This window comes from Schistocerca nitens, chromosome 1 (genome assembly GCF_023898315.1).
Source record: "Schistocerca nitens isolate TAMUIC-IGC-003100 chromosome 1, iqSchNite1.1, whole genome shotgun sequence".
Lineage (NCBI taxonomy): Eukaryota > Metazoa > Arthropoda > Insecta > Orthoptera > Acrididae > Schistocerca > Schistocerca nitens.
In genome coordinates, this window is record NC_064614.1 from 887,971,370 (window position 1) to 887,998,829 (window position 27,460).

Sequence of the window (27,460 nt, forward strand, 5' to 3'; positions counted from 1 at the left end):
CTTTTTCTGGCGGACACACGTCCAGATTGTCCATTCAAAACTCTGGCATCTCTCCCCCCACATCCACCACTGCTGGCGGCTCACCTCCAACTGTCCAACGCTACGCGCTGTTCCCATCCAACTGCCCAACACTGCACAAGTGAGTATTACAACAATGAGTCCAACTAGCCACAGATGCACTCAGCGCAGTCAGCGATTTTCATTCAGAGCGCTACGGTGCGTTACCAACATAAAAGCCTAAACAGCCTACTTACAATGTCTTCACCCGCACTTATTTCCTAAAGTATCAGTTTCAGTGTTTCCCAGTTTTACAGCTAGCAGTTTTCTGTTATCCTCGTTACATCTGTTAACTATTTCTGCATAATGGAATTGACATTGACAATGCCGCCTTAAACTCTTATTGGTCCCGCACATCCATTAATTCTCGCATTAGTTTTTCTGACACTGAGACATGAATAATAAGCAAGTTGCATTATCATTGGGACAGTTGTGTTTGCTGTAGCTCCAAACCCAGATGTAATTCCCCCCCCCCCCTCCTCCTCCTCCTCCTCCTCCTCCTCCTCCTCCTCCTCCCGGCCATCTTTCTCCTTTTTCCAGCAGTGGCACATAATTATCTGAAAATTAACCAATAGGTTCTTCTCTGAAGGGGATATCCCAGCCAATAAATGCCATACGATAATTTTATTTAATCTCAGCAAAACATAATTCATTGGTTGCTACAATAGTCACGCAGCATTGCCATTCACTAGATCTGGTTGTTTGTTGCCTTCCGTTCCAGCCAAGAGAATTGCCGCTGTCAGAAAGGCAGCTGGCACCTTCTTGCTATGCGAGTACACAGCTACCGAGAGAGCGCAAGTTGATTCTCGCGTAGAGTATTCCACATGTTGACACCGATACCATGTCATTTTTAAGGGTGCAGCGATGCAAACGTATAGAGGAAGCCATAATACAGTGTGATATATGCCCACTTCAGCGTCGACGCAAAATAAAGACACGCAGGGACAGGCGTGCCGCAATGTCGCTGTGCCATTAGTCGTGATGTTCTGCTTACGTAAAGTTGGCGTAATGTAGCATCAGCACGTTGACAGTCTCTGTGATACTAAATTCTATACGTGCTGTTAGAAGTCCAAAGATATCGTGAGGACGGCTCATATCGGCAAATGAGCAATCGCCTATTTTCCGAAGCACCTGGGCGACCTCACTGTTCAAAAAATGGTTAAAATGGCTCTGAGCACTATGGGGCTTAATATCTGAGGTCATCAGTCCCCTAGACTTAGAACTACTTACACCTAACTAACCTAAGGACATCACTCACATCCATGCCCGATGCAGGATTCGAACCTACGACTGTAGCAGCAGCGCGGTTCCGGAATGAAGCGCCTAGAACCGCTCGGCCACAACGGCCTGCTAGGGTACAGAATTGTAGGGTTTCCCATAATAGGTGAGGCGTGCACTAAACGCAGGAAGTGGCTACTAAGGTAGCGGAGTACGTGGCGTGCACATGGGGCATTTTTAGGTTAGAGAAACACTCCGTTGGGATCAAAGACGATTTACCTGGATAAATAAGCCTCAGTATCCTCAGACATTCTCCTCCGGAGAAGTGGTAACAGCGTAATAAGGCGGCCAGTAGAGTGGACAGCGACTGCACGTCACCTGAATAAGAAACCCATTTCAACCTTTCTAAAGAAACAAAAGTAGACTGCTAGTGGTGTGATTGTGAAATTCAAACGCGAAGGTACAACCACAGCCAAACCAAGACCAGGAAGATGTGTTGAAGGACAGCGACCACCGAGTATTGGGGAGGATGGTTTGAAAAATCGTTTGAAATCAGCGGAAGTAATCACTCGTTCGATTCCAAAGTATTACCAGTAGACCACCTAGTACAATGACTGCTCGTAGGAGGTTCAAAAGAATGGGGTACGATGGTCGAGCAGCTCATCATAAGCCACATGTAGGCAGTGCTAAGCGGCTCTTGAGGTGGTGCAAAGAACTAAGCCACTGGAGTGTGGACGGTTGGAAGAGAGTGAATTCGAGTGATGGATCATGCTATATCTTGCGGTAGTCTGATGATGGAATGGTTCGGGTTTGGCGAATACCTGGAGAACGTTGTCTATCATCATGTTTAATGCCAACTGTGAAGTAGCGAGGAGGTGATGTTAAGGTATGAGAGAGATTTTTGTGCTTAGGTTGTGGTGATGTTATTGCGCTTAATAGAAAGCTAAATGCGGAAGGATACAAATACATTTTACAGAATTGTGTACTGCAGACACAGAGGAACAGTTCGGAGGCGATGAGTGCATATATCAACATGACAATGCACCCTGCCATAAACAAGTATTTCTGAAGCTCAAACATTGCTCAAATGGACTGGCCCACCGTGAATCCCGAGCTAGTCCCATTAGAACATCTTTGGTATGAGTTAGAACGTCGACTTCACTCCAGACTCCGGCGTTTAATCACTGCCTTCACTGGTTTTTGACACTTTCGAGGAAGAATAGGCCGTCATACCTCTACAGGCATGGAGGCACATCATTGAAAGTGTCCCCGGCAGAGCTCGAATCGTCATAGAGGTGAAGGGTAGAAGACATCCTAAGTTAATGACCCCCAGAAGTGGTCACATAGTTTTGATCGCATAGAGTAGAATAATTTGCACAGAAACCAGATGGCAGTTATAAGAGTCGAGGGACACGAAAGGGAAGCAGTGGTTGGGAAGGGAGTAAGACAGGGTTGTAGCCCATCTCCGATGATCTGTATATTGAGCAAGCATTAAAGGAAACAAAAGAAAAGTTCGGGGTAGGTATTAAAATCCATGGAGAAGTGATAAAAACTGTGAGGTTCGCCGATGACATTGTAATTCTGTCAGAGACAGCAAAGGACTTGGAAGAGCAGTTGAACGGAATGGACAGTGTCTTGAAAGGAGGATGTAAGATGAACATCAACAAAAGCAAAACGAGGATAATGGAATGTAGTCGAATTAAATCGGGTGATGCTGAGGGAATTAGATTAGGAAATGAGACACTTAAAGTAGTAAAGAAGTTTTGCTATTTGGGGAGTAAAATAACTGATGATGGTCGAAGTAGAGATGATATAAAATGTAGACTGGCAATGGCAAGGAAAGCGTTTCTGAAGAAGAAAAATTTGTTAACATCTAGTATTGATTTAAGTGTCAGGAAGTCGTTTCTGAAAGTATTTGTATGGAGTGTAGCCATGTATGGAAGTGAAACGTGGACGATAAATAGTTTGGACAAGAAGAGAATGGAAGCTTTCGAAATGTGGTGCTATAGAAGAATGCTGAAGATTAGATGGGTAGATTACATAATTAATGAGGAGGTATTGAATAGAATTGGGGAGAAGAGAAGTTTGTGGCACAACTTGACTAAAAGAAAGGATCGGTTGGTAGGACATGTTCTGTGGCATCAAGGATCACCAATTTGGTACTGGAGGGCAGTGTGGAGGGTAAAAATCGTAGAGGGAGACCAAGAGATGAATACACTAAGCAGATTCAGAAGGATGTAGGCTGCAGTAGGTACTGGGAGATGAAGAAGCTTGCACAGGATAGAGTAGCATGGAGAGCTGCATCAAACCAGTCTCAGAACTGAAGACCACAACAACAACAGAGTAGAATGAAGTAGTTATTCGGAGATGAAGAGGCTTGCACAGGATAGACTAGCGTGGAGAGCTGCATGTCAAACCACAACAACGTGTTATTTGGTTGGGGGGGGGGGGGGGGGGGAGGAGGAGGAGGAGGAAGGAAGGAAGGGAGGGAGAGGGGAGGTTCGTGACACCCATGATCACCCACCTCCCTCTTCGGGTTTGCAAATATTGGTAACGCAAATACTCTGCGCCACAGAATGTAAGGCGTTCTTTGTTGTGGATTGTTTACTGTTGAAGAACTTATTTAGATTTACGAATTTTTGTTCTATATCTCTCAGTATTCCATCTGCAACTTGTCACCATTACGGGCCTGGGCCTGAAAGACGTGGAGTCAAATTTGAAATGTGTTGCCTCAGACGCTGTCTCATCCCACCCGAGTCGGGAGACACAGTTCATTAAGCGGCTCAGACAGTTTCGAGGAAGTTTTTGCGGCAATGCGGAGTCGCGCTCGCCCGCCTACGTCCGGCCAGTCGCGTCGTCGTTTCGCCCGGAAGTGCTTTCGCAGCAGCGCGCAAAGCCACGAGGCAGATAACAAAAACGAGCGCAGTGTGGCACTCGCCGGGCGCGGCACTGCAGTAGCCGGCAGCTGCGCGGCCTGCGACACTGCTAAATTGGCCACTAATTGTGCGTGGCAGCCGGCCTGTGGCTGTGTGTACACAGATACACACAGAGCGCGCAGCGCCTGGCGCGCTCCATTTAGCGCTCGCTAGCTGTGCCGTGAGTGCCGCAGAGGCGGGCGACGTGGCGGAGGCCGAGGGAAGGGGAACGGCAGTAGGAGCTGGAGCCGGGAGGCGGCAGCGCAGGTGTGCGCCTGCCACAGCTGGCCTGCGATGCTCTCCTGGAAGCAGCCGCGCCGCCGCCATGAGCACTACAGCCTCGTGGCGCTCGCCGACCACCACAGGAGGACCGCCACGGCCAAGGTAACACGGACGCTGCTTCACACCTCACCTTTAGTTGGGGCTGCGCTCCACAGGTCCAAAGTTAACGGCGCCGTATGCCAATCCGATAATTCAAACGAAGGAGTACCGTGGATAGTTTGCCCATCGGCAGCTTTAATGCGAATAGTGTAACACGTATTCACAAGTGTTTTGTCGGACAGACCTGGTTCTTCATCTGTCCTCTGCATTGTGTCAGTTGTGTATCTAACTCTCACGGATCGAGTGTATGTGGAGTGCTTCTTCAGTGCTGTGTCATGTCACGGTTCAGTATAGGAGCGAAGGAAATCTGTCAACCCTGTGGCGTTGCAGAATCTGTTGTTCTACAGAACTTACAAGGAATCATCGAACTCCACGGTGAAAGATGGCAAGTTCTCATCCAGACAGTGGATGACAGTGCTTGTTGGGCAAAAAATTCAGATATGTTTTATGTAGCCCAGTGTACATAGTCTGACGTGAGAAGTGGTCGTCTGTGAAGTGCGATGCTAGGAAGTGTACTAAATGCCCATCTACGGGAACCATTAGTTCTGTGTTGAAGTCAGAACGTTTCGAAGCCATAAATTTCTTTAGATGAAGGAATAGATGAAAGTGACAGCGTGGAGTGAGGAGAGTGAATATTACAACTGCCGGCCAGAGTGGCCGTGCGGTTCTAGGCGCTACAGTCTGGAGCCGAGTGACATATAGTGCGCTTTCTCGATTTTCTCTCTGTGGTTATAGTTTGGCACATCCTTCATACTGATGTTCCCCAAGAGAAGTATAGTTACGTTTCAGTTTCGCCATCCATTTCGTAATGGTCATAAACGCAGGAGCTGACCGTTTATTAAACTTAACAGTTTTTGGGCGAATATCCGTTGATGGCAAACAAACCAAAGAATTCTATTTCGACGCAATCGTCATTTTATCGGTTTGAACTAAACACAGGCAACATGACTCCTTTATAGAAACAAAATTTCTGCTCATGGCAATACAGTACAGCTTGCAGTATTCCGCAACATGTGCCAAAGTACGAAACGAAAGTCTTATTTATATCTACCACCATCCCTCTACCAATGTAATAACCATTCACTTAAACCCTCGTGTGTTCTGTTTCGACGGTCGCATCAGCTGGTCGAATAGTTCAGAGTTCTGTATTTCACATCGTAGCTACACGTATAACTCATTTTTTCTGATAGTTTGGAACTTTTTTTACCCTTTCGTATGTGCTATACGTGTAGGACCGTAGCAACGTGTCTTTGAAATCGTTCGATGCCTGTTTGCTGGTATCTCCAAATTCTGGAGCAATACAGTAGAACTGGCCGCGTCATTGTCTTGCATGGGACTAATTTTATGGATGCTCTGCGTTTCCTCAGAATCCTTCCTTCCCTTCTTGTGGCACCGAAGAGCAGCCGGATTTACTATTCCTGTCTGACGGAAGGATCACCATCGACAGCAGTACATGTTGCAACTCCACGAGACGTTGCGGAAGGGTTTGCTTTTTGATTCGAGACACTGGGGTGCAGTTCGGTGATGAAGTTTCCGCCATCACTTCGCTCCTTGCCAGCCAAATATATGTCTTTAACTTCTCAAATGGTTGAAATGGCTCTGAGCACTATGGGACTCAACTGCTGTGGTCATAAGTCCCCTAGAACTTAGAACTACTTAAACCTAACTAACCTAAGGACAGCACACAACACCCAGCCATCACGAGGCAGAGAAAATCCCTGACCCCGCCGGGAATCGAACCCGGGAACCCGGGCGTGGGAAGCGAGAACGCTACCGCACGACCACGAGATGCGGGCTTAACTTCTCAGTTTTGATCCAATTATCTTCATACTGATGGCCTGTGAAGTAGAGTTCGTCAGTGGATACATCTGATGACATCGGTACAGTATTACGAAGACCTTGCAGTTTGTCGGCTTTCTTCTCACAACATCTCTCTCTTTCAACGTCTTAATTCCAAACATACTTTCGCTTGCACCTGGCGTGGTGATGAAGTCTGCAGTATGATTATGCGGTCGAACAGATCTCCAGGTCGAAGGAAGGTAGTACATGTTTGGTCTAGTGGCAGACCTAAATACCAACTTCGTCGCAAACTCGATGGTTGCGGCGGGGGGCGACGTAATTCTTGGTCCTCATAATTAGGAAATTTGTTCACATTCGCCGGCCGAAGTGGCCGTACGGTTAAAGGCGCTGCAGTCTGGAACCGCAAGACCGCTACGGTCGCAGGTTCGAATCCTGCCTCGGGCATGGATGTTTGTGATGTCCTTAGGTTAGTTAGGTTTAACTAGTTCTAAGTTCTAGGGGACTAATGACCTCAGCAGTTGAGTCCCATAGTGCTCAGAGCCATTTTTTGTTCACATTCTTTTAGTTTCGAAAAGTTTCGTTTTAAACTTAAGCAAGACTTTTATTAAAGTGTTCTTGAAAAGCGTTTATCTACATGCAAAACATAACAGTAGTAACCACGGAGTAAAATACTACTCTTTGTATGTGAGATCTTTCGAAAATCTTCTACACCTACATTCATATTCTGCAAGCCAATTTACTTTGCGTGCAAAGGGTACTTCGTCTACCTTCGTCTCTGGTCTTCTTTCCTGTTCCAGTCGCGAGTGGTTTTCTGGAAAAATGAATCTTATAAGCGCTCATGTGAACACGAATCTCGCAATTTTACCTTCTTGGTCTTTTCGCGAGATATGCATGGGAGGAATCAATATACTGTTTGACTCTTCTAGGATGTTAACAGTAAACAACGCCATGTAGCAAAATCTCTCTCCTGTAGCCCCTGCCACTGGAGTTGATGACCAGTTCCGTGACATATTCATGCGTACTAAACGAACTTGTGACGAAACTCGTTGCTCTTCTTTGGATACTCTTTACTACGTATATAAGTCATATCCGGTACGGGTCTCAGACTAACGAGCAATACCTACCCTAGTACTGGTCGAATGAGAGTTCTGCAACTTCCTTCCTCTGTTACCAGAATGAGATATTCACTCTGCGGCGGATTGTGCGCTGATATGAAACTTTCTGACAGATTAAAACTGTGTGCCGGACCGAGACTCGAACTCGGGACCTTTGCCTTTCGCGGGCAAGTGCTCTACCATCTGAGCTACCCAAGCTCGACTCACGCCCCCTTCCTCACAGCTTCACTTTTGCCAGTACCTCGTCTCCTACCTTCCAAACTTTACAGAAGCACTCCTGCGAACCTTCCTTTGTTAATGGACTACATTTTCTGTGGATTCTTCCAGTGAATCTGTCTGTATCGATCTTAATAGCGATAAACTGTATGTGGTCGTTCCACTTTAAATCCCTCCGTACTCCGTGTAATCGTACAGTAATAGGTCTTTCTGTCTATTTATGCACTGTAGATTATATTTGTCTATGTTGAGGGATTCTTTTCTCTGCCTCGTGATGACTGGGTGTTGTGTGATGTCCTTAGGTTAGTTATGTTTAAGTAGTTCTAAGTTCTAGGGGACTGATGACCATAGATGTTAAGTTCCATAGTGCTCACAGCCATTTGAACCATTTTTTTTATGTTCAGGGACAGCTACCAATCCATGCACCGACCGTCGATTTTCTGCAGATCTTCCTGCATTTCGCTGTGATTCTGTAACGTTGCAGCTTCTCTTCATCGGATACGAATATCACGACCTCCGCTATAGGGTGTAGAAATGGTTCAAATGGCTTTAAGCACTATGGGACTTGACATCTGAGGTCATCAGTCTCCTAGACTTCTAACTACTTACACCTAACTAACCTAACGACATCACACGCATCCACGCTCGAGGCAGGATTCGAACCTGCGACCGTAGCAGTAGTGCGGTTCCGGACTGAAGCGCCTAGAACCATTCAGCCACAGCGGCCGGCTACGGTGCAGAATTGTAGGGATTCCCATAATACGTCAGGCGTGCACTACACGCAGGAAGCGGCTACTGAGGTAGCGGAGTACGTGGCGTGCACATGGGGCATTTTTAGGTTAGAGAAACACTCCGTTGGGATCAAAGACGATTTGCCAGGATAAATAAGCCACAAGGTCCTCAGAAAATGTTCGTCGCCGGTCGCAGATAAGAGGTAGAAAAGACTAATATGATTTTAGTAAACTGCATAAGCACCCGAGGAAACGTCCCAGAATTGTGTCGGTTACTGAAGGTTTTAATGCACAGATAGTATAAGGAACAGAAAGTTTGTTGAAACTGGACACTAATGACAACGAAATTTTAAGTTCAGATTCGAATATTTATCGTAAGGATAGGTTAGTCGCCAATTGCGAGAGCGTGCCTATTGCAGTAAAGAATCCGATAAAATCTGGCCAGGTTATCACGGATTCAGATTGTGAATTAATCTGCGTGAAGTATAAAATATCGGTCAAAAGTGGTAACCGGTTGCTTTTATAGACTGACTGGGTAAGAAGCTCTAGTGGTAGATCCCTTCACATAGAACTTGCAGAATATCGTTAATAATTTTCCTAATAATGCCGTTGTGCAATAGGGAGTGGCTTCAACTTGCAAGGTTTAGATTGGGAGTGTCATGCTATCAAAACTGGTGCCAGAGATAGGGATTCGCGTGACATTATTCTGGATGTCTTGTATGAAAATTACTTTGAGTAGATAATTGGAGAACCAACTAGTGAGGGTAACGCTTTAGAACTCCTGGCAAAAACAGACATGAACTTATCGAATCAGTTAACGTAGAGGAAGGTTTCAGTGACCACAAGGCTGTGATAGCATCTATGACGACGGGTCCTACAAGGAATCTTAAGAAAGTTAGGAAGATACATTTGTTTAGCAAGGGTGACAGGATACAGATTTCAGAATGTCTGAACGATCAGCATAAATATTTGGTGAGGAGGATGAAGATGTCGTGAACAAATAGAAAAAAATCAGAGGCATAGTGCAATATGCCCTAGACAACTGAGTTCCGAGTAAGGTTTTAAGGGATGGGCAAGACCCACCATAGTTTAATAGCCGTGTTAGAAAACTGCTGCGTAAACAAAGATAATTTCATCTAGGATTCAAGATTAGTAAAAACGTGAACGAAGTGAAAATGAGCGTAAGGAGAGCAATAAGAGAAGCGTAAAACTTTGTCGCCGATCTGAGTAAAAACGATTAAAGGTTTTCTGTATGTCCATCTTTTCAGAGATCGTTGCGTGACTCTGCTATTCAGTACAGAATGTCAAATAAAGCACCTTTCAGGCGTCTAATTTCCAGACTGTTACTTAATTTGGCTACCAGTTTCAGCGATTTACTACGCCATCTTCAGGCCCCCTGACCGACGTTAGGAAGGTTCCAACCTCGATTCCGGTCAAAATAGAGGCCAGCATTCAAAGAGCGGTATGTGTAGATTTCTGCTTGATACAGCGATCATTTCAACCACCATCTGCCGACGGAATAGTCGGGAGCCTGAAGACGGCGTAGTAAATCGCCGAAACTGGTGGCCAAATTAAGTAACAGTTTGGAAATTAGACGACTGAAAGATGTTTGATTTGACATTCTGCCTAAGAGGTTTTGGTCGTATGTAAAACCAGTAAGTGGGTCAAACCATCTATTCATTCAATCAGTGACCGTACTGGCACCGAAACAGAAGATAACAGAGAGAAGGCCGAGATACTGAATTCGGTCTTCGGAAATTGTTCAGCCGCGGAAGATCATAACACGGTCCCTCCTTTCAACCGTCGTACGAACGTCGTAATGACATATATTGAGATAACCGATCGCGGAAGAGAGAGAGAGAGAGAGAGAGAGAGAGAGAGAGAGAGAGAGAGAGAACTACAATCGCTTAGTAGCGAAAAGGTATCAGGGCCAGATAAGATACCTGTAAGATTCTAGAAAGATAAGGCGAAATAACTTGCTCCCTTTCTAGCAGTAATTTATCGTAGATCGCTTGAGAAACTTAGGATACCTAACAATTAGAAAAAAGCGCAGGTCCTTCCCGTTTTCAAGAAGGGTCGTAGGGCAGGTGGACATAATTGCAGGCCTATTTCGTTGACGTCAATCTTTTGTAGAACATGGAACATTTGTGATGTTGAAGAATTATGATGCGCTTGGAGAACGAAAGTCTCCTCTATAAAAATCATCATGGATTCTTCCGCATACAGAGATCTTGGGAAGCTCAACTCGCTCTTTTGCCCCATGAGATCTATAGACAACGGCGCTCAGGTTGATGACATGTTCCTCGATTTTAGTAAGGCATTTGACACCGTACGGTACTGCCGTTCAGTAGAAGAGAAGAAAAAAAAAGAGCTTATCGAGTATCGGAGCAGATTTTCGACTGGATTCAAGACTTTCTTGCACATAGAACTCAACACGATGCCATTAGCGGAACAAAATTAACAGATATAAAGGTAATTTCCGAAGTCCCTCAAGGAAGTATGATAGGATCATTGCTGTTTACATTATATAGTAGAAAGCGTCGGATGCTCGTCAAGGGTGTTCGCAGATGACGTGGTTGTCTGTAACAAAGTAGCAACGCCAGAAGGTAGGAAAGATTTGCAGAATGACCTCCAGAGAAGAATGGTGTAGGCTTTGCCGTTGACCCTGAACGTAAATAAATGTAACATATTGCGAATGCATAGGAAAAGAAATCCACTACTATACAGGTACGCTGTTGATGACAAATCGCTGGAAACAGTATCTAGGAATATCTATCCAGAGGGCGATCTTAATTAGAATGACCACATAAAACAAATATTTGTGAAAGCAGATGTCAGTGTCAGACTCATAGGACGGATGTTAAGGAAATGTTAATCATCCACGAAGGAAGTGACTTAAAAGGCGCTTGCTCAACCGATTCTTGATTATTGTTCGTCTACCTGGGATCCCTACCGGATAGGACTGATAGAAGAGATAGAGAGGTTCCAACGAAGATCGGCGTGTTCCGTCACGGGGTCTTTGGCCGATGCGAGAGCGGTAAGGATATGCTCAACAAACTCGATTGGCACACATTACAAGAGAGGCGTTGTGCATCACGGAGGGATTTGATATTGAAATGTCGAGAGAGTACTTTCCGGGAAATGTGGGACAACATGTTACCTCCCCCCACATACCTCTCGTATATTGACCACGAGGAGAAAATTCGAGAAATTAGAGCCAGTGCAGAGGCATACCGACAGTTATTCTTCCCACGCGCTATTCGCGAGTGGAACAGAGTTGAAGGGCTCAGTTAGTGGAACAAAAAGTACACGCCACACACCATTAGACGGCTTGCGGAATATGATGTAGATGTAGGTAGCTACAACACCATCATCGGCAAACAACCTCATGGAGCTTCTGACGCTATCCACTAGGTTATTTCAACTACACTATGAATAGTAACGACGCCCGAAATTACTTTTAAGTTTGAAGATATGTTTCCACTAAGAATGACGTGTGTTCTATTTTCTGGAATATCTTAGTACCTTCACCTGTTCTGAAATTTTAGGGATGTTCACATTATACAGTTTTCATTGTATGTAGCGCACCTCAAGAAACAGTTGCCTGTGGCGTAGCTGCTTGTCACGAAACAGTGGAATGTTGAGAGTCACCAAAAGTCCTGTTCGGGCAGCTACGAACTTCGCATCTCACAGAAGGTCGAGGAAAGTCCAGTAATCTCCTTACTCGATTTTCCTTTCCAAGTAGAAAAGCTGGTACAAGAGGTTTTCCGCCAAACAGGTGTGTCCGGTAACGTCACCTTGAAGCCAGGTAGTTCGCAGCGGGCAGCATGGGCGAGCACAGTAGTGTTGAACCTAGTGCCGATGGTTAATTACTAAAAGGTGCTGTTAGAGATGCGGGACAGTGATACTGAAAATGCACAACAGTGTAAAAGTACTGCACCAGACTTTACATTCAGAATGTACAGCGAAGTGAAATCTTCTGGTGAACAAGGCTAGAGATACTCGAACAACAAGAACTATGTTGCGAAAGAGGACGACAGATGTTTGGGAAACTTTTCATTCTCGTTTTAAATCATCGGTCTAATCGGCTCACCGTAAAATTTTGCATTTTTGCAAGTATCTTGAGAAGAATAGAAAAAGACTTCCAGTCGGCTAAATAATGTCGGCTTAGGTTCCGTACCAAAATCTTTCAAGAAAACTAAAGAAAGAGGAGAATACATCCGCAAAAAACTTGTGCAATGGTGGTACGTAGTGTTTTTGTACAAAGCGTATGTGTTATCTTTAACTTCAAAATATCTTCTGTATAAAAGTACTGTTACTTGAAGGTCGTTACCATATATTTTCTTCGTCTACATCTATACTCGGCAAGCCGCCTTACAGTTTATGGCGGAGGGTGCTTCTGGAACCGCTCTCTGATTACCGCTTTCCTGTTCGGAGATTCATGTGGGAAAGATAACTTCTTAGTAGCTCTAATTTCTCGTTTAAATAGTAAAATTCGCCGTGATGCACAACGCTTCTTTTTTAACGTCTGCCACTTGAGTTTGTTGAGTCTCTCCGTTTTGCTCTCGCGCTGACTAAAAATCTCCTGTTAATCCCACCTGGTAAGGGAACCAGACTGATGAGCAATGCTCAAGAATCGTCGAACAAGCGCCATGTAAGCCACTTCTTTCGTGGATGAATTACATTTTCTGAATGTTCTGCCTATCGATCTCTGCCTGGCGTCTGCTTTTCCTACTATTTGTTTTGTGTGGACATTACAGTTTAGTTCGCTCCGGATGTTACCTCCTAGATATTTTACATTAGTTACCGTCTTCTGTGATTTATCAGCGATAGTGTGACGGTACGTTGGGCAGGTTTAAGGCCGAAGCGACACAAGCCGCTGCACCAATTTGAGAGGGTCGCCAGCCACGGCTCAAAGATTTCGTGCAGGAGGTATCACGTGCGTACACTGGCTATCGTCGCGATGAGTGGGTGTAAGAGTTCAAGGGAAGAGGTGGGGAGGGGGGAGGGGAGGGGAGGGGAGGGGAGGCGTTGTTGCTTGGGTGGTTAGAGCACTGCTGGACGTCATTCGGGAGGATGAACGCCGTGCGACCAGCCCAACTTATGCTCTGTATGATTTTCCTAAATCGCTCCAGGCAAATGCGGGATGGTTCCTTTCAAATAGCTCGCCCGATATCCTTCCCCATCCTTGAAACAATCGGGGCTTGTTCCCTGTAATGATGTTGATGTCGACTGGAGGTTAAATCCTTATGTTCCGTCCTTCCTTTTTGGAAAAATGTTCTCGATGCGGCCCTGACCGTATTTCCTCATCTGTTTATCACAATACGTTACATTACTCCTTGCACCTGTTATCAACTCCCTAAGATCTTCCAGCAATACAGTACAGTCTTCTAGCGTTTCCACCTTCTTTCTTTTAATCATTTTTCGCCATCCCATCTCAGTCAGAGATATTTAAGAAAATAGTGTAGCTTTTTATAAATTTTGTGATGAAAATGTAATAGTAGTCTTTAGCTTAACAGTGCTAGACTCCTACTATATGAAATGCTGATGGGTTGCGGAGATTGGCCAAGAGAAGATCACGGGTTTGCTGCTAGTTACAGAGTTCGGGCTGTGGCGGTAAGAGCAGTTTCGGACAAGTTGGGGAGTCGGTGTGAGCCGTTACACTCGTTGCGCGTCGGAATGCCGAGGTGAAAGGCAGCTCGGCTTTGCTACTGCTCGAGGTGGACTCTGCCGGCTCGCAGGCATTCCCACGTCGGCCGCCGGCTCTGCCATTGTCTTGTGCCACCAGAGTGCGACGCCTGGCGCAGCCCGCTTGCAAATGCGCGGCGCTGTTGTCACGATCTCTGCCGGCAGATAACAGAGCCGCCTTTTGTCCTTTTTTATCTTTCCGTGCCCTCCTACGCTCCCCTTTCATCGGGGACAGACCACGCCGTTCGCTCAGTGTTGCAAATGCACGTGCAGTGGACAGACAGGTCTTCTCGACTATGCACAACGTAGCGACGCGGGCGACACATTCGGAGTGTTTCAGTTTGCTGCCGATTAGTGGCATAACGCATCTGACGCTTCGTGCCACCAGACGACGTTACTTGTTTCTGTACTTCTCGGAAGGTAAGCGCAACAATTCAGACAGATTACACCAGAAGAGCGACGCGAAGTCCTATACTTGAGTAGAGGCACCCTTTGTGATAAGCCAAGGGGGAACTATGCTGATACATGAAAGATATGTACACTGTCTGGGCCGAGCGGGATTAGCCGAGCGGTCTCAGGCGCTGCAGTCATGAACTGTGTGGCTGGTCCCGGCGGAGGTTAGAGTCCTCCCTCTGGCATTGGTGTGTGTGTGTGTGTTTGTCCTTAGGATAATTTAGGTTAAGTAGTGTGTAAGCCTAGGGACTGATGACTTTAGCAGTTAAGTCCCATAAGATTTCACACACATTTGAACATTTTTTTTACACTGTCCGGTTAAAAGTACTCCACAAACACCTATGTAATGCAGTATTGACGAGTAGATATCACGAAGGCGGACACGCCGGTGTAAAGGGGGGCGGGCTGTAATGTGTTGTCAGTTGTAGAAGCAGAACTGCAGAAAGGGTCGGCCAGGAAAGGTCAGTGACAGGAACGCAGACTAGTCGTTGAATGTCATCCGAGTTAGCCGTTCTAAAGCCGCTCAAGTCGACCGTTGGTGACGTGATTGTGAAGTGGATACGTGAAGGAACAACCACGGCTTAACCTCGAATAGGCAAACCTTTTGTACTGATGGCAAAGGACCGTAGGGCATTGAGAAAGATGGTTGTACAAAATCGAGTGAAATCATCGAAAATGATCCTTCGGAAGTACTCGCAGTCCAGCTAGCACAATGAGTCTGCGTGGGGAGTTAAGAGTAATTGGGGTACTGTGGTCGAGCATTGTAAGAATTGCAGTGGCTGAATGGCGATCGATGAATGGATGCATGCATGTATGTCCAAAGGAACTTTCCGTCGTAATTCAGAATAACACAGGCACTGCAATATAGTATTTCTGTGCCGACAGCGGGCAAGTGACTTTCAAGTAAAATGTCTCACCTGTACAGGAATATACATAATGGATGTCATCAACCGTGCATAAAATCAGGTCTACATATGCATCTATACTTTGCAAACCACTGTAAGTGCATGGCAGAGGGCACGTCAAATTGTGCCATTTATTAGAGTTTCTTCCCATTCCATTCATGTATTGAGCGTGGGAAGACTAGCTTTGCAACTGCCGCCGTGCTTGCCGAAATTAATCTAATCTTGTCCTCATGGTCCTTACAGGAGCGATACATGGCAGCTTTAGTATATCCCTAGAGTCATCATTTAAAGCTAGTTCTTGAAACTTTATTGGTAGACATTCTCGGGATAGCTCACGTCTGTCTTCAATAGTCCGACAGTTCAGTTTCTTCAGCATTTCTGTCACACACTCCCACGAGTTAAACAAGCCTGTGACCATTTGTGCTGCCCTTCTCTCTGTACATTCAGTATCCCCTGCTAGGTCTCTTCTGTATGGATATCAAACATATGAGCAGTATTCTAGAATGAGTCGTAATCTTCTTCGTAGACTCATTGCAGTTATCCAATATTCTACCAATAAATCCGAAGTCTGCCACCTGCTTTACTCACGACTGGACGAGCTATGTGATCATTCCATTTCGTATCCCCACGAAGTGTTACCCAGGTATTTGTAGGAGTTGGGCGATTCTGAGACTCATTGATATGGTCATAGGAAACTACGTTTTTTCGTTTTGTGAAGTGCACAGTTCTACGTTTCTGAAGATTTAAAACAAGTAGCCAGACTTTGCTCCACTTAGAAATGTTATCAAATTTCCTTACATTAAATTTAATTCATACGGTAGCTGTTTTCTGTGGCCAAGTGCAATTTCTGGTCTTTGAAAGTCATTCAGCAAACGAAACTTCTCAGAAAAAGAAAGTGGGTCTCACACTACACTTTGTGTACGAAAGAAAAGAGAAACGGATCTGTAGATACCCGTCGTATTTTGTAAACCTGGAAATAGCTCACTCGTCGCGTTCACTTGAATACAGAGAAGTTAATTCGTGGACACACGCGACAAATTTACCCACTTTAGGCCTGCTATGCAGCGTGCACCCCCAATATTTTCATATCTTACATCGCGTTACGGACATTTCGCTTTTGGAGCCATTCCTGCAGACTTGAAGTACGAAGGAGTTCTTTTTGGCAATTATTTTATTTCATTACTGTGGCCGATTGTCATGCCTGACACAACAGTCGGTTTCTGTAAGGTAGAAAAATCGTCTGTGGCGTTGTTGCGAATCTCTCTTTCTGTACGCGAACGCTCGCGCGCGCCTGTGTGTGTGTGTGTGTGTGTGTGTGTGTGTGTGTGTGTGTGTGTGTGTGTGTCATGGTTCTGAGACGAAGTGCAGTGTGGTGAACCGCCTGACCACACTGAGACCGGCAGACCTACTAAGCGGGGTAGAGCAGTGGTTAGCACACTGGACTTGCATTCGGGAGGACGATAGTTCAAACCAACGTCCGGCCATCGTGGTGTGGGTTTTCCGTGATTTCCCAAAATCGCTTCAGGCAAATGCTGGGTTGGTTGCCTCGAAAGGGCAGGGCCGATGTCCTTCTCCACTTCCCCAATCCGAGCATGTGCTACGTTTCTGATGACCTCTTTGTCGACTAACGTTAAATACACTACTGGCCATAAAAAGTGCTACACCACGAAGATGTGCTACAGACGCGAAATTTAACCGACAGGAAGAAGATGCTGTGATATGCAAATGATTAGCTTTTCAGAGCATTCACACAAGGTTGGCGCCGGTGGCGACACCTACAACGTGCTGACATGAGGAAACTTCCCAACCGATTTCTAAGACACAAACAGCAGTTGACCGGCGTTGCCTGGTGAAACGTTGTTGTGATGCCCCGTGTAAGGAGGAGAAATGCGTACCATCACGTTTCCGACTTTGATAAATGTCGGATTGTAGCCAGTTGCGATTGCGGTTTATCGTGTCGCGACATTGCTTCTCACGTTGGTCGAGATCCAATGACTGTTAGCAGAATATGGAATCGGTAGGTTCAGGAGGGTAATACGGAATGCCGTGCTGGATCCCGACGGCCTCGTATCACTAGCAGTCGAGATGACAGGCATCTTATCCGCATGGCTGTAAAGGATCGTGCAGCCACGTCTCGATCCCTGAGTCAACGGATGGGGACGTTTGCAAGACGACAACCATCTGCACGAACAGTTAGACGACAGGAGCGCCTGCGATGGTGTACTCAATAACGAACCTAGATGCACAAATGGCAAAACGTCATGTTTTCGGATCAATCCAGGTTCTGTGTATAGCATCATGATGGTCGCATCCGTATTTGGTGACATTGCGGTGAACGCACATTGGAAGCGTGTATTCGTCATCGCCATACTGGCGTATCACCCGGCGTGATGGTATGGGGTGCCATTGGTTACACGTCTCGGTCACCTCTTGTTCGCATTGACTTTACTTTGAACAGTGGACGTTACATTTCAGATGTGTTACGACCCGTGGCTCTACCTTTCATTCGATACCTGTGAAACCCTACATTTCAGCAGGATAATGCACGACCGCATGTTGCAGGTCCTTTACGGGGCTTTGTGGATACAGAAAATGCTCGACTGTTGCCCCGGCCAGCACGTTCTCCAGATCTCTCACCGATTGAAAACGTCTGGTCAATGGTGGCCGAGCAACTGGCTCGTCACAATACGCCAGTCACCACTCTTGATGAATTGTGGTATCGTGTTGACGCTGCATGGGCAGCTGTACCTGTACACGCCATCCAAGCTCTGTTTGACTCAATGCCCAGGCGTATCAAGGCCGTTATTACGGCCAGAGGTGGTTGTTATGGATAATGATTTCTCAGGATCTATGCATCCAAATTGAGTGAAAATGTAATCACATGTCAGTTCTAGTATAATATATTTGTCCAATAAATACCTGTTTATCATTGCTTTTGTTCTTGGTGTAGCAATTTTAATGGTCAGTAGTGTACTAATCTCCTCCTACTCCTTCTCCTCTTCCGGCCGATGTATCTGAGCAATGCTTGTTGATGTAGCAAATCGAATGTGTCTTCTGTTCGCATCACTGATGTCAGAGTAAGTCTCTTGATCTGTTGTTATTTCAGTTGAAGTGAATACGGAATTTCCGTTTTATTTGATGTTATCTCGTGTTGTGGGTAAATGCGAGCTTGTCAAATTGAATATTAATACGCTGAGCTTCTATTACGCTCATTATGGCATATAACGTGCGTCTAAATGTGGGTTTTGTCCTCTGGAGCCTTCCACACCGGTTTGCCGGCCTGGCCTTCGCTCGCCAGGCACCCACTACAGCTGCACAGCCAGCCGGTAAGTAGAACTCGCCAGGTTCCTTTGTTCTCTTCCCCGGCTGTCAGCTCAAAGCGAATGTAGGCTCAGAGCTCCACAAACACTAGCACACCGCCTCACTTCAGCCCACTGTGTTACAGATGAGTGACGTGTGTTTCGCGGCAGCAACGCCTTCTAAATGAAAACGCTCCTCTTTATCTATCCACCTCTTTTGTCTTAACAAAAGGACATGCTCTCGACTTCCTCGTTTAGTTGGTACACTGGGAAAGTCGTGTTTCAACAAACTGCTCGGAAACTAGTCTAATTTTCGATTATGTATAGCTCTCATTTTTTCCCCCGAAACCCTTCGCCGCTATCCACGCCTGCAACCATGACTTCCTCGTTATGACCTCGCCAGTCACACGTCAGTCACTTGTCTGTACATGCCCTTCCACATTATTTTGGCAACATATACGAACAGGATGTATCGTCACCTGGCATATTTCCCCAGCCATGAAAGGTATTCACAATTGCGAATACGGACAAGCAACAGCTATGTAATGGAATGACGGCAGTGAAATTTTGTGCCGGATCAGGAGTCAAACCCGGATACGGGAAAAGTAAGCATGTCCAAAGGAACACCGTACTTCTGAAAGACACAGGCACTGCAATACCGTATTTCACCATTATCTGAGGCATTGTTTATTCTTCAGCAAAGGTAATCTGCCGGAAAAGACCTTCTTGTCTAGACATTTAAAGATACGATGATGGTGGTGGTGGTGATGATGATGTTTGGTTTGTGGGGCGCTCAACTGCGCGGTTATCAGCACCTGTACAAATTCCTAACCTTTGCTCGGTCCAATCTCGCCACGTTCATGAATGATGATGAAATGATGAGGACAACACAAAAACCCAGTCATCTCGAGGCATGTGAAAATCCCTGACCCCGCCGGGAATCGAACCCGAGACCCCGTGCTCGGGAAGCGAGAACGCGACCGCGAGACCACGAGCTGCGGACAAAGATACGAGAAATGCGTATCATTTACTTATGCAGGTTCCAAATTAATGGAATAAATAAATAAATAAATCCGTAGTTAGAGAAAAGTTATGTATTTAGCGATTGTATAAAAAAAGTCCCCCCATGAACCATGGCCCTTGCCGTTGGTGTAGAGGCTTGCGCTTCTCGGCGACACAGATAGCCGTACCGTAGGTGCAACCACAACGGAGGGGTATCTGTTGAGAGGACAGACAAACGTGTGGTTCCTGAAGAGGGGCAGCAGCCTTTTCAGTAGTTGCAGGGGCAACAGTCTGGATGATTGACTGATCTGGCCTTGTAACATTAACCAAAACGGCCTTGTTATGTTGGTACTGCGAACGGCTGAAAGCAAGGGGAAACTACAGCCGTAATTTTTCCCGAGGGCATGCAGCTTTACTGTATGGCAAAATTTGTGGCAAAACTTGGATAGAAGAAGGGATCGGTTGGTAGGGCATGTTATGAGGCATCAAGGGATCACCAATTTAGTGTTGGAGGGCAGCGTGGAGGGTAAAAATCGTAGAGGGAGACCAAGAGATGAATACACTAAGCAGATTCAGAAGGATGTAGTTTGCAGTAGTTATGCGGCAGGCTTGCACAGGATAGAGTAACATGGATAGCTGCATCAAACCAGTCTTTGGACTGAAGACAACAACAACAACATAAAAAAGTGAAGCATATTGGCTGAAATGAAATGAATGGACGATGGGATGAAATATATGAAGATGCAATGGCATGAATGTTACGAGAGGACCTCAAAGATTAAGTTACACATTATCATGGCGGGCGGACTAACTTTGATTGACTGCTGCACCACACTTCCAAGTGACACTGAGACATGACACTCGTTTTTAACGTAGTCACCAGTTCCTGGACAATAGAAAACTCTCCTTGGTCACAGAGTCGTTCTAGAACCATGGTAATCGTCCTCATAGCTGGAAAACTTCCCAACCCCCTCCTCCGACTGTTCTTTCAGCTTGCCGAGGAGATGGAAATCGCCAGGTGTAAAATCTGGACTTGGCGATGAGTATTACCCAACGGCCTGGTAAAATAGTTGACACCGTTTCACTCCGGCTGTAAGCAGCATGGCGTTTGGTCCGTATACCGCCAGAATTTCACGGTGGATGTTTCTGGAATTAGGCATTTTGCCCAGAAGATGCGTACTGCCCCACGCTCTTCAACTTACGGAGTACGTTTCCAGTCGCCGCGCCAAGTTCATTTCCACACTGTGATGCCACCTGTTACCCATACAGCAGTAGACCTGTCTCTGCAGGAAGCCCTGAACGTGTACTGACAATGCGCCGTCTTCTTGTGCAATGTTGCCACATGTGTAACTTACTTTTTGTATTCCCTACGTGTCAGTGAAGACCACTCAGAAATACTGGACGCGTAATATTATAAATATGTTGTGACGAATGAAAAATCGTGCCAGACCGGAATCGAACACAGATTTCCTGGTTTTCGCGAGCTTAAGCATTGCGATATCTGAGCACTGCTCTAGGTCTATAGTTTCTGAATACTGCTACCAGAGATTCTCGCGCCGAGGAAAAGGAGACCGAATACTATCGCTTCTTCATCGGTTTAAGTAAAATCCAACTGGTACATACCTCTAACGGGTGGATAAACCACTTTCCTCTGCCTATGGTGTTCTTACTTCTCTTGAAAAGCATGAAATCCGGTTACGAATTCCCAGCCTCTCACAAACTTTGATTAGCCACCACATATTCTTTTATGTTAAAGGGAATAGTACACACTAATAGCTCCCGTTTTTCTCTTGTGGCTTCCAAGATCCACATTTCACAATGTTTTTTTTTTTTTTAGCATGACGGACCGAGAGCATGTCCCAGCATTATTTCAGAAGCACAGAAAAAATAAGACACACTTGGTTTTCAGAAAGCATAACCGTAAAAGTAAACCTCAAAGAGAGTGCGAAAGTTCAGGGACACAGTGCAGCAGTAGACAACGCCAACAGTATAAATTCTGCGACTTGATATCCGGTGAATGTATCTCCAGAGGCTGTCTCCTTCAAACGTACCGAGGTAGGATTTTATGGGCTTCATAGTGGAGGTAAGAGTAAAATACGTGAGGAAAGCTGTGAAAGGGGAGCAATTTCTGTTCACGTATTTTTACCGGCAGTGAAAGGAAGTTGCTAAGCAGTACCGAGAACAGATAGTGCATGTTACCACCAGCATTCTAACGATGAAGGGAGCTGTCCTCTGACAACGCAAGCCTGCACAACACGCGAAGTTCCAATCCATTATGTTGGGACAGCGAGGTCACTACTCAACGGGCACAAGCCCAACTGGACATGACTGGAGTGTCGACTGGATCGCGACCTCGAACTAACGTACTACCCGTTTGCTTTCAGTTTACCGTAGCCGCATTTAAACCTAGCTCATAATGATATTCTTAACTGCATCTAGTAATTACCGACTTGGGCGCCTTCCTTGCTTCACTTACCTTCCAAGGTTAAGGGGCTGCATTAGCGAAGCGATAGCTTTTTTTCTAAAGTAGTCCAATCAACGAAGGACAATAATTGGAAAAAAATCATGTAGTCACAAATTTTTGTGCAGTGATAGGGGAGAAGGTCCTTTGCATTTTTTGTGTACAATGAATAGTTTCCGCGTTACAGGGAATGGGAAAATCGCGGATGATTAACAATAGTGATTTAATGGTGTAAAATTAACGTATGTTGTTAAATAATGTGCGTTAACTACACGTATCACGTATTTGTTACACGTATAAGGGCAGTAGAACCGTGTCAGGGAATATTTTGTGGTCTGGGGATTTAACAAGATGGAAAGATGGGGGTGGAAGTTAGAAGCGGGAGGGAAGATAGGTCGTCGGATTGTGGCCCTGCATTTTCCCCCTTTACAGGTCTGCAAAATGATAAGCGAGCAGTAATTCCCCATTCTCTGTGGCACACTACATCACAAAAAGCATCGACGTGGTGTTTCACAAGCTTATGCCGACCCTTCCACAGCTCGCCTTTTGAATCACTGGTGACGCAGTGCGCCGTCATGTCACGGGGGGGGGGGGGGGGGGGGGGGGGCTAATTTTCCGCGAAGTGCGTTAACGCTACATGGAATACAGATACGAATATTACTAGTAATGCTAATGCAAGGAACACACATGGGCAGAATCTCTGTAAATCTCTGCACACTATTCTGTAATGCTAGACAGAAATTGATTCTTATTCATCCTGCATGGCAGCTGCGTTATTCTTTGGGGAAAGGCAGCTTTTCCTACCACGAGTGCAGCTCACTTTTGAGTCTACAGACATCTCCCCCCCCCCTCCCCCACAGCATTCCCTGTCCAGTTCTCTCACGTGAGAAGACAAAAATAACTTCACTGATCTCGTGTTTATACAGTGGAGTCATTTTCAGTTCACTAAGTGAGTATTAGTTTGCATTTTGTTAAATGAGTTCAGCAGCTGGAGCTGTCGGGTGTCTGCTGCACCAAAGAGCCTGCCACCAAGTGTAACATGCCATCAATATTTATTCGACAGTATCGATTTCATTGTCTCCACCATCAATGATTCGACTACTTTTCGTAACTCGAGGGTGTCAGATGTATTCCCCTCAAGCTTTTCTTTTCTAACCTCTGAAGAGGCCTAGAGCCTTAACTTGTCAGCGTCTGTAACATAAATAGGTCAACTTGGCGCTATGGAGCAAGTCAAGCAATGCATTACAGCAGATTACTGTTACAGACTTGGACATGATCAGTCCCTTTCCATCAGGCAAATTGACACCACCTTGTAAGATGTACCGATGATGTGTGTTAAGTGGCTCCACTCAGTGCACCCTACTCTATAAGTGCCAGCAATTCCCGAATGGAAGAGAGATACGCAGTCTACTAGCAACACAATAATTAATGGTGAGAGAAATGAAGTAGCTTTATGGTCATTCATTAATTCATCACCAAGTGACTACAACATGGTTATGCAGCTTTACAATATGCTGTCAATGACAGACAGCAGCAAGATCATTTACCAATCCTATCCGTTTCCCAACAACACTGCACAGGTTACTGAAAACATCAAATTTAATACATTAAGCACTTCTCGATCATTGTTTATAGGAACTAATTTTACGTAAAAGTTCATTTAACAACTGCAAATAATTACTTAATAAACTAAAAATAACTCCACTACATAAAAACGAGCTCAGTGAAGTTATTTTATGTACGTACATAAGAGAAATGGGCACAAAATGCTCGGACTAACTGGAACTACAGGCGTTTGCCAAAACATTTGGGTTCATTAGTGGCTCTCCCACTCTTTTTCTTTCGGCAACTAGGAAACACACGAGCACATTATCAGCGCGATGTTAACACATATTCGTTACCAGACACGGTGAATACATATGCTGTACTTCATTTTCTTACCTCAAGTGATAACTTGTATACTATTCTAACGGCATTGCAACATCAAGGGTTCGTCCACGGTTCATTTATCCTACAGAGAAATCATCACGTAATTTCTTCTTCTTCCTCTTCCTCTTCTTTTCTCCTTTCTAGAACGAAGTGACGCAGTGGTTAGCAATTGGTTCAAATGGCTCTGAGCACTATGGGACTTAACATCATAGGTCATCAGTCCCCTAGAACTTAGAACTACTTAAACCTAACTAACCCAAGGACATCACACACACCCATGCCCGAGGAAGGATTCGAACCTGCGACCGTAGCGGTCGCGCGGTTCCGGACTGAAGCGCCTAGAACCTCTCGGCCACACAGAGACTGTATAGTTCAGGAAATTTTTTTGTAAAAGGCCATCATCAGTCATAATATTTTTATTTTCCTATATTATTCCAATGTTTTTCAGCGCTGCAACTCCATTCTCGTGAAGCAGACTGACTTCTTTTTTTAAAAAAGTGCTTCATTTGGACATGAAACGTGCATATTCTGCATTGGTGACAAGCTTACAGATTTGTGCTTACACCTTAAATAAATGCCTTAAGTCTAATATGAAAGGATATCATCAATGCAGAAGATGAAAGTTCGTGCCAAATGAAGCAGATGAAAAAAAAGTCGATGTAGTTCATGAGAATGGAGTTGTGGCTTCGAAACGCGTTGGACTGAACTAGGAAAATAAAAATATTGTGTCTGAAAATAGCTTATTACTATACAAAGAAATATCCCTAAACTATGAGTTAGACGCTGGTTAATCTTCATTAATGTTTTGAAACAGTGTGTAATTGCAGTTCACTCGCTCCTCATCGTTCACTTCACTTCTGTGTCAACTGCAGTGTGCCCTCTGGTCAGCGGTTAGGGCTCTGCAGACATCAGACATATAATGCGGAGGAATTCCTCCGGCTTAAGCGAGTTGGATATTAGTGTGTGTGTGTGAGAGAGAGAGAGAGAGAGAGAGAGAGAGAGAGAGGCGGGGGGGAGTATACTCCTGTACGTATCGGAAGAGGCTGCTGTATTCATTGGGTGGGTTCTTGCAGCAGACCTGCCCCTCCGCTTCTTGCGTTGCAGCCATCGGCGTGGCGGCGGCTCGCTTATTGCAAGAACAAACAAGGGCTCCGCCAGTCAGCGGTTCTTGCGCCGGGCCTTGGGTACACACACACACACACACACACACACACACACACACACACACAGCGAGACGCCGCCGCTCTCAACTCTGGACAGGCCGGGCGGGAACCGACACCACTTAGCTGCTCCATGGCTGGCCTTGACGGCGCAACGGGTCGACGACTTACTAACGGTCCGATGTAATTACTGTCATCACGGTGGACACAAACTAAAGGAAACCAAGGGGGAATTTGCAAAAGGAATTAAAATTTTACCCTTCTTCTGTTTTATCTTACCGGAATATGGTCGTTATGGACCGAAATCGATGGTCTTATGACAAATGTTTGTGATCATTGACTGGAGTTAAAGAAAGAAATTTTGTACTGCCTGGATCACTGTCTATGTTCGCCACTATTTCGCGCCTTTAGAAGTTGTAAGACATGGCACTTTCCACCGTGTTATAAATAACTTAATGTGACAGTCAATTGTCCAGTTCTCCAGCATCAACCCACGTATACAAAAAATATAAATATATGTGCACACACAGAGAGAATGGTTACAGTTCCTTCAATTACTGTAATTGTATTAAAGCTGAAGACGTGAAGGCGCACGTAATTATAAGGCGTACGGAACAGATGACACACATTACCAAACATAATAAAAATAGAGAAGTACATTATGATGAGGAGGAGGTAATTACAAGTAAAAATGTACAGTGATATTGTGATTAGATGGGGAGGGGGGGGGGGAGGATATGCAGTAGCTATACAATATTGTGCTGTCCTGTGAAAGTTTATACGTTAGGCATAATGATCTAAGATATCTTTAAAATTTTGGAAGGAAATATTTTGTACTGATTGTTTGATGATTGAGAATTAATGCGAAGCATTCACTATTTAGAGAACAATAGCAGCTTCAACGTCCATAATGGATAAGATAAATTATTTCTAATCCGCTCGGAGCTGGTAAAGAACTTTGAAGAGCAGTTGAACGGAGTGCGTATTGTCTCAGGCGGGATGATCCACAAATATGTAAAGCATGTGACTTACCACTTTCGATACAACATATTTTAACCACCTGTATTTGACGTATTGACATGAGGGCATTCCTTTGCTTGGCTGACAACTTTGCAAAACGTGTTTCAAAATAAAATTTTGTTAAGTGTCCAGCCTCCTACCTACTAAAGTGTTTGAGCCTGAGGGGGAGGGGCCGGAGGGGGGGGGGCGATACAAGGCTGGCTCGGCCCCCTGGGTTAACTAGTCATCCATTCATATACCAGACAGCGGGTCATTAAGGCGTGTTCTGTGGAATCGTCGCGGCAATTTCGCTTGTGAGAGAACCTGAATCTTCCAAGACACGAGCTGTGTATGTAAGTAAGGAGCTGATTACCATATTGCTAAACACCTTAAATCCATCATCATCATCTTCTTCTTCTTGAAGAGAGGTTATAAGATAAATTTCTACAAAAGTAGGTCAAGGGAAAGAGAGTATAATCGAATTAAACGCTGAATGAGGTAGGTGGCTTCTATCATTAGGATAGCAAAATAGCAGACGATGGCAGAAGTATTATTAGGTAGTAAGTTAGCACTTAAAGATAGTTTTTTTTTTTTTTTTTTTACTGGCTGCCAGCGGTTCAGAGGATATCGTTTTGGGGTTAGATTTAAAACTTGTTTTGCTACCTGTCAGACGTTTTAAATTATTGGTCAAATGATCAGATATTTTTGTTGCTGCTTGTTGAACTCTTTCTGGGCCACTGACAGGTTTAATAGTGGGTAGTGTTGTTAAGTATAGACATCAACGTCTTTCTCAAATTGTGAGGGATTATTTACGACGATAGGCCACATCCGGAGCTATCAACGAAGAGTTAAGCGTGGTGGGGTAAAAATTGTAGGAGGAGACCAAAGCTTGACTAAAGTAAGCAGGTTTTATTTCGTTCTTCTTCTTGTCAGACCTTTCCATATATTCCTTTCTTCGTCGCTTCTACGGATGACCACCCCATTCCTTACCTTATCAGCCCACCTAATTTTCAACATTCTTGTGTAGCACCACCTTCAAATGCTCCTGTTTTCTTCTGTTTCGGTTTTCCCTCAGGCCACGTCCCACTGCCATACAATGCCGTGCTCCGAACGTGCGTCCTCAGAAATTTG

The 27,460-nt window shown here is 45.2% G+C and overlaps 1 protein-coding gene across 2 annotated transcripts in view; it reads left to right on the top strand.

The window, feature by feature from the left end:
- The window catches only part of LOC126264017 (kinase D-interacting substrate of 220 kDa), a 403,196-nt gene that overhangs the window by 111,097 nt on the left and 264,639 nt on the right, over nt 1-27,460 (top strand). Inside the window, exon 1 of one of the 2 annotated variants that reach the window (XM_049960963.1) lies at nt 4,465-4,574. The exons of the other annotated variant lie outside the window; for it this stretch is intronic. Coding sequence (XP_049816920.1) covers nt 4,485-4,574 — 90 coding nt within the window. The 5' untranslated portion in view covers nt 4,465-4,484. Of the gene's footprint in view, nt 1-4,464; nt 4,575-27,460 lie in introns of those variants that run through there. 2 annotated transcript variants of the gene reach the window in all.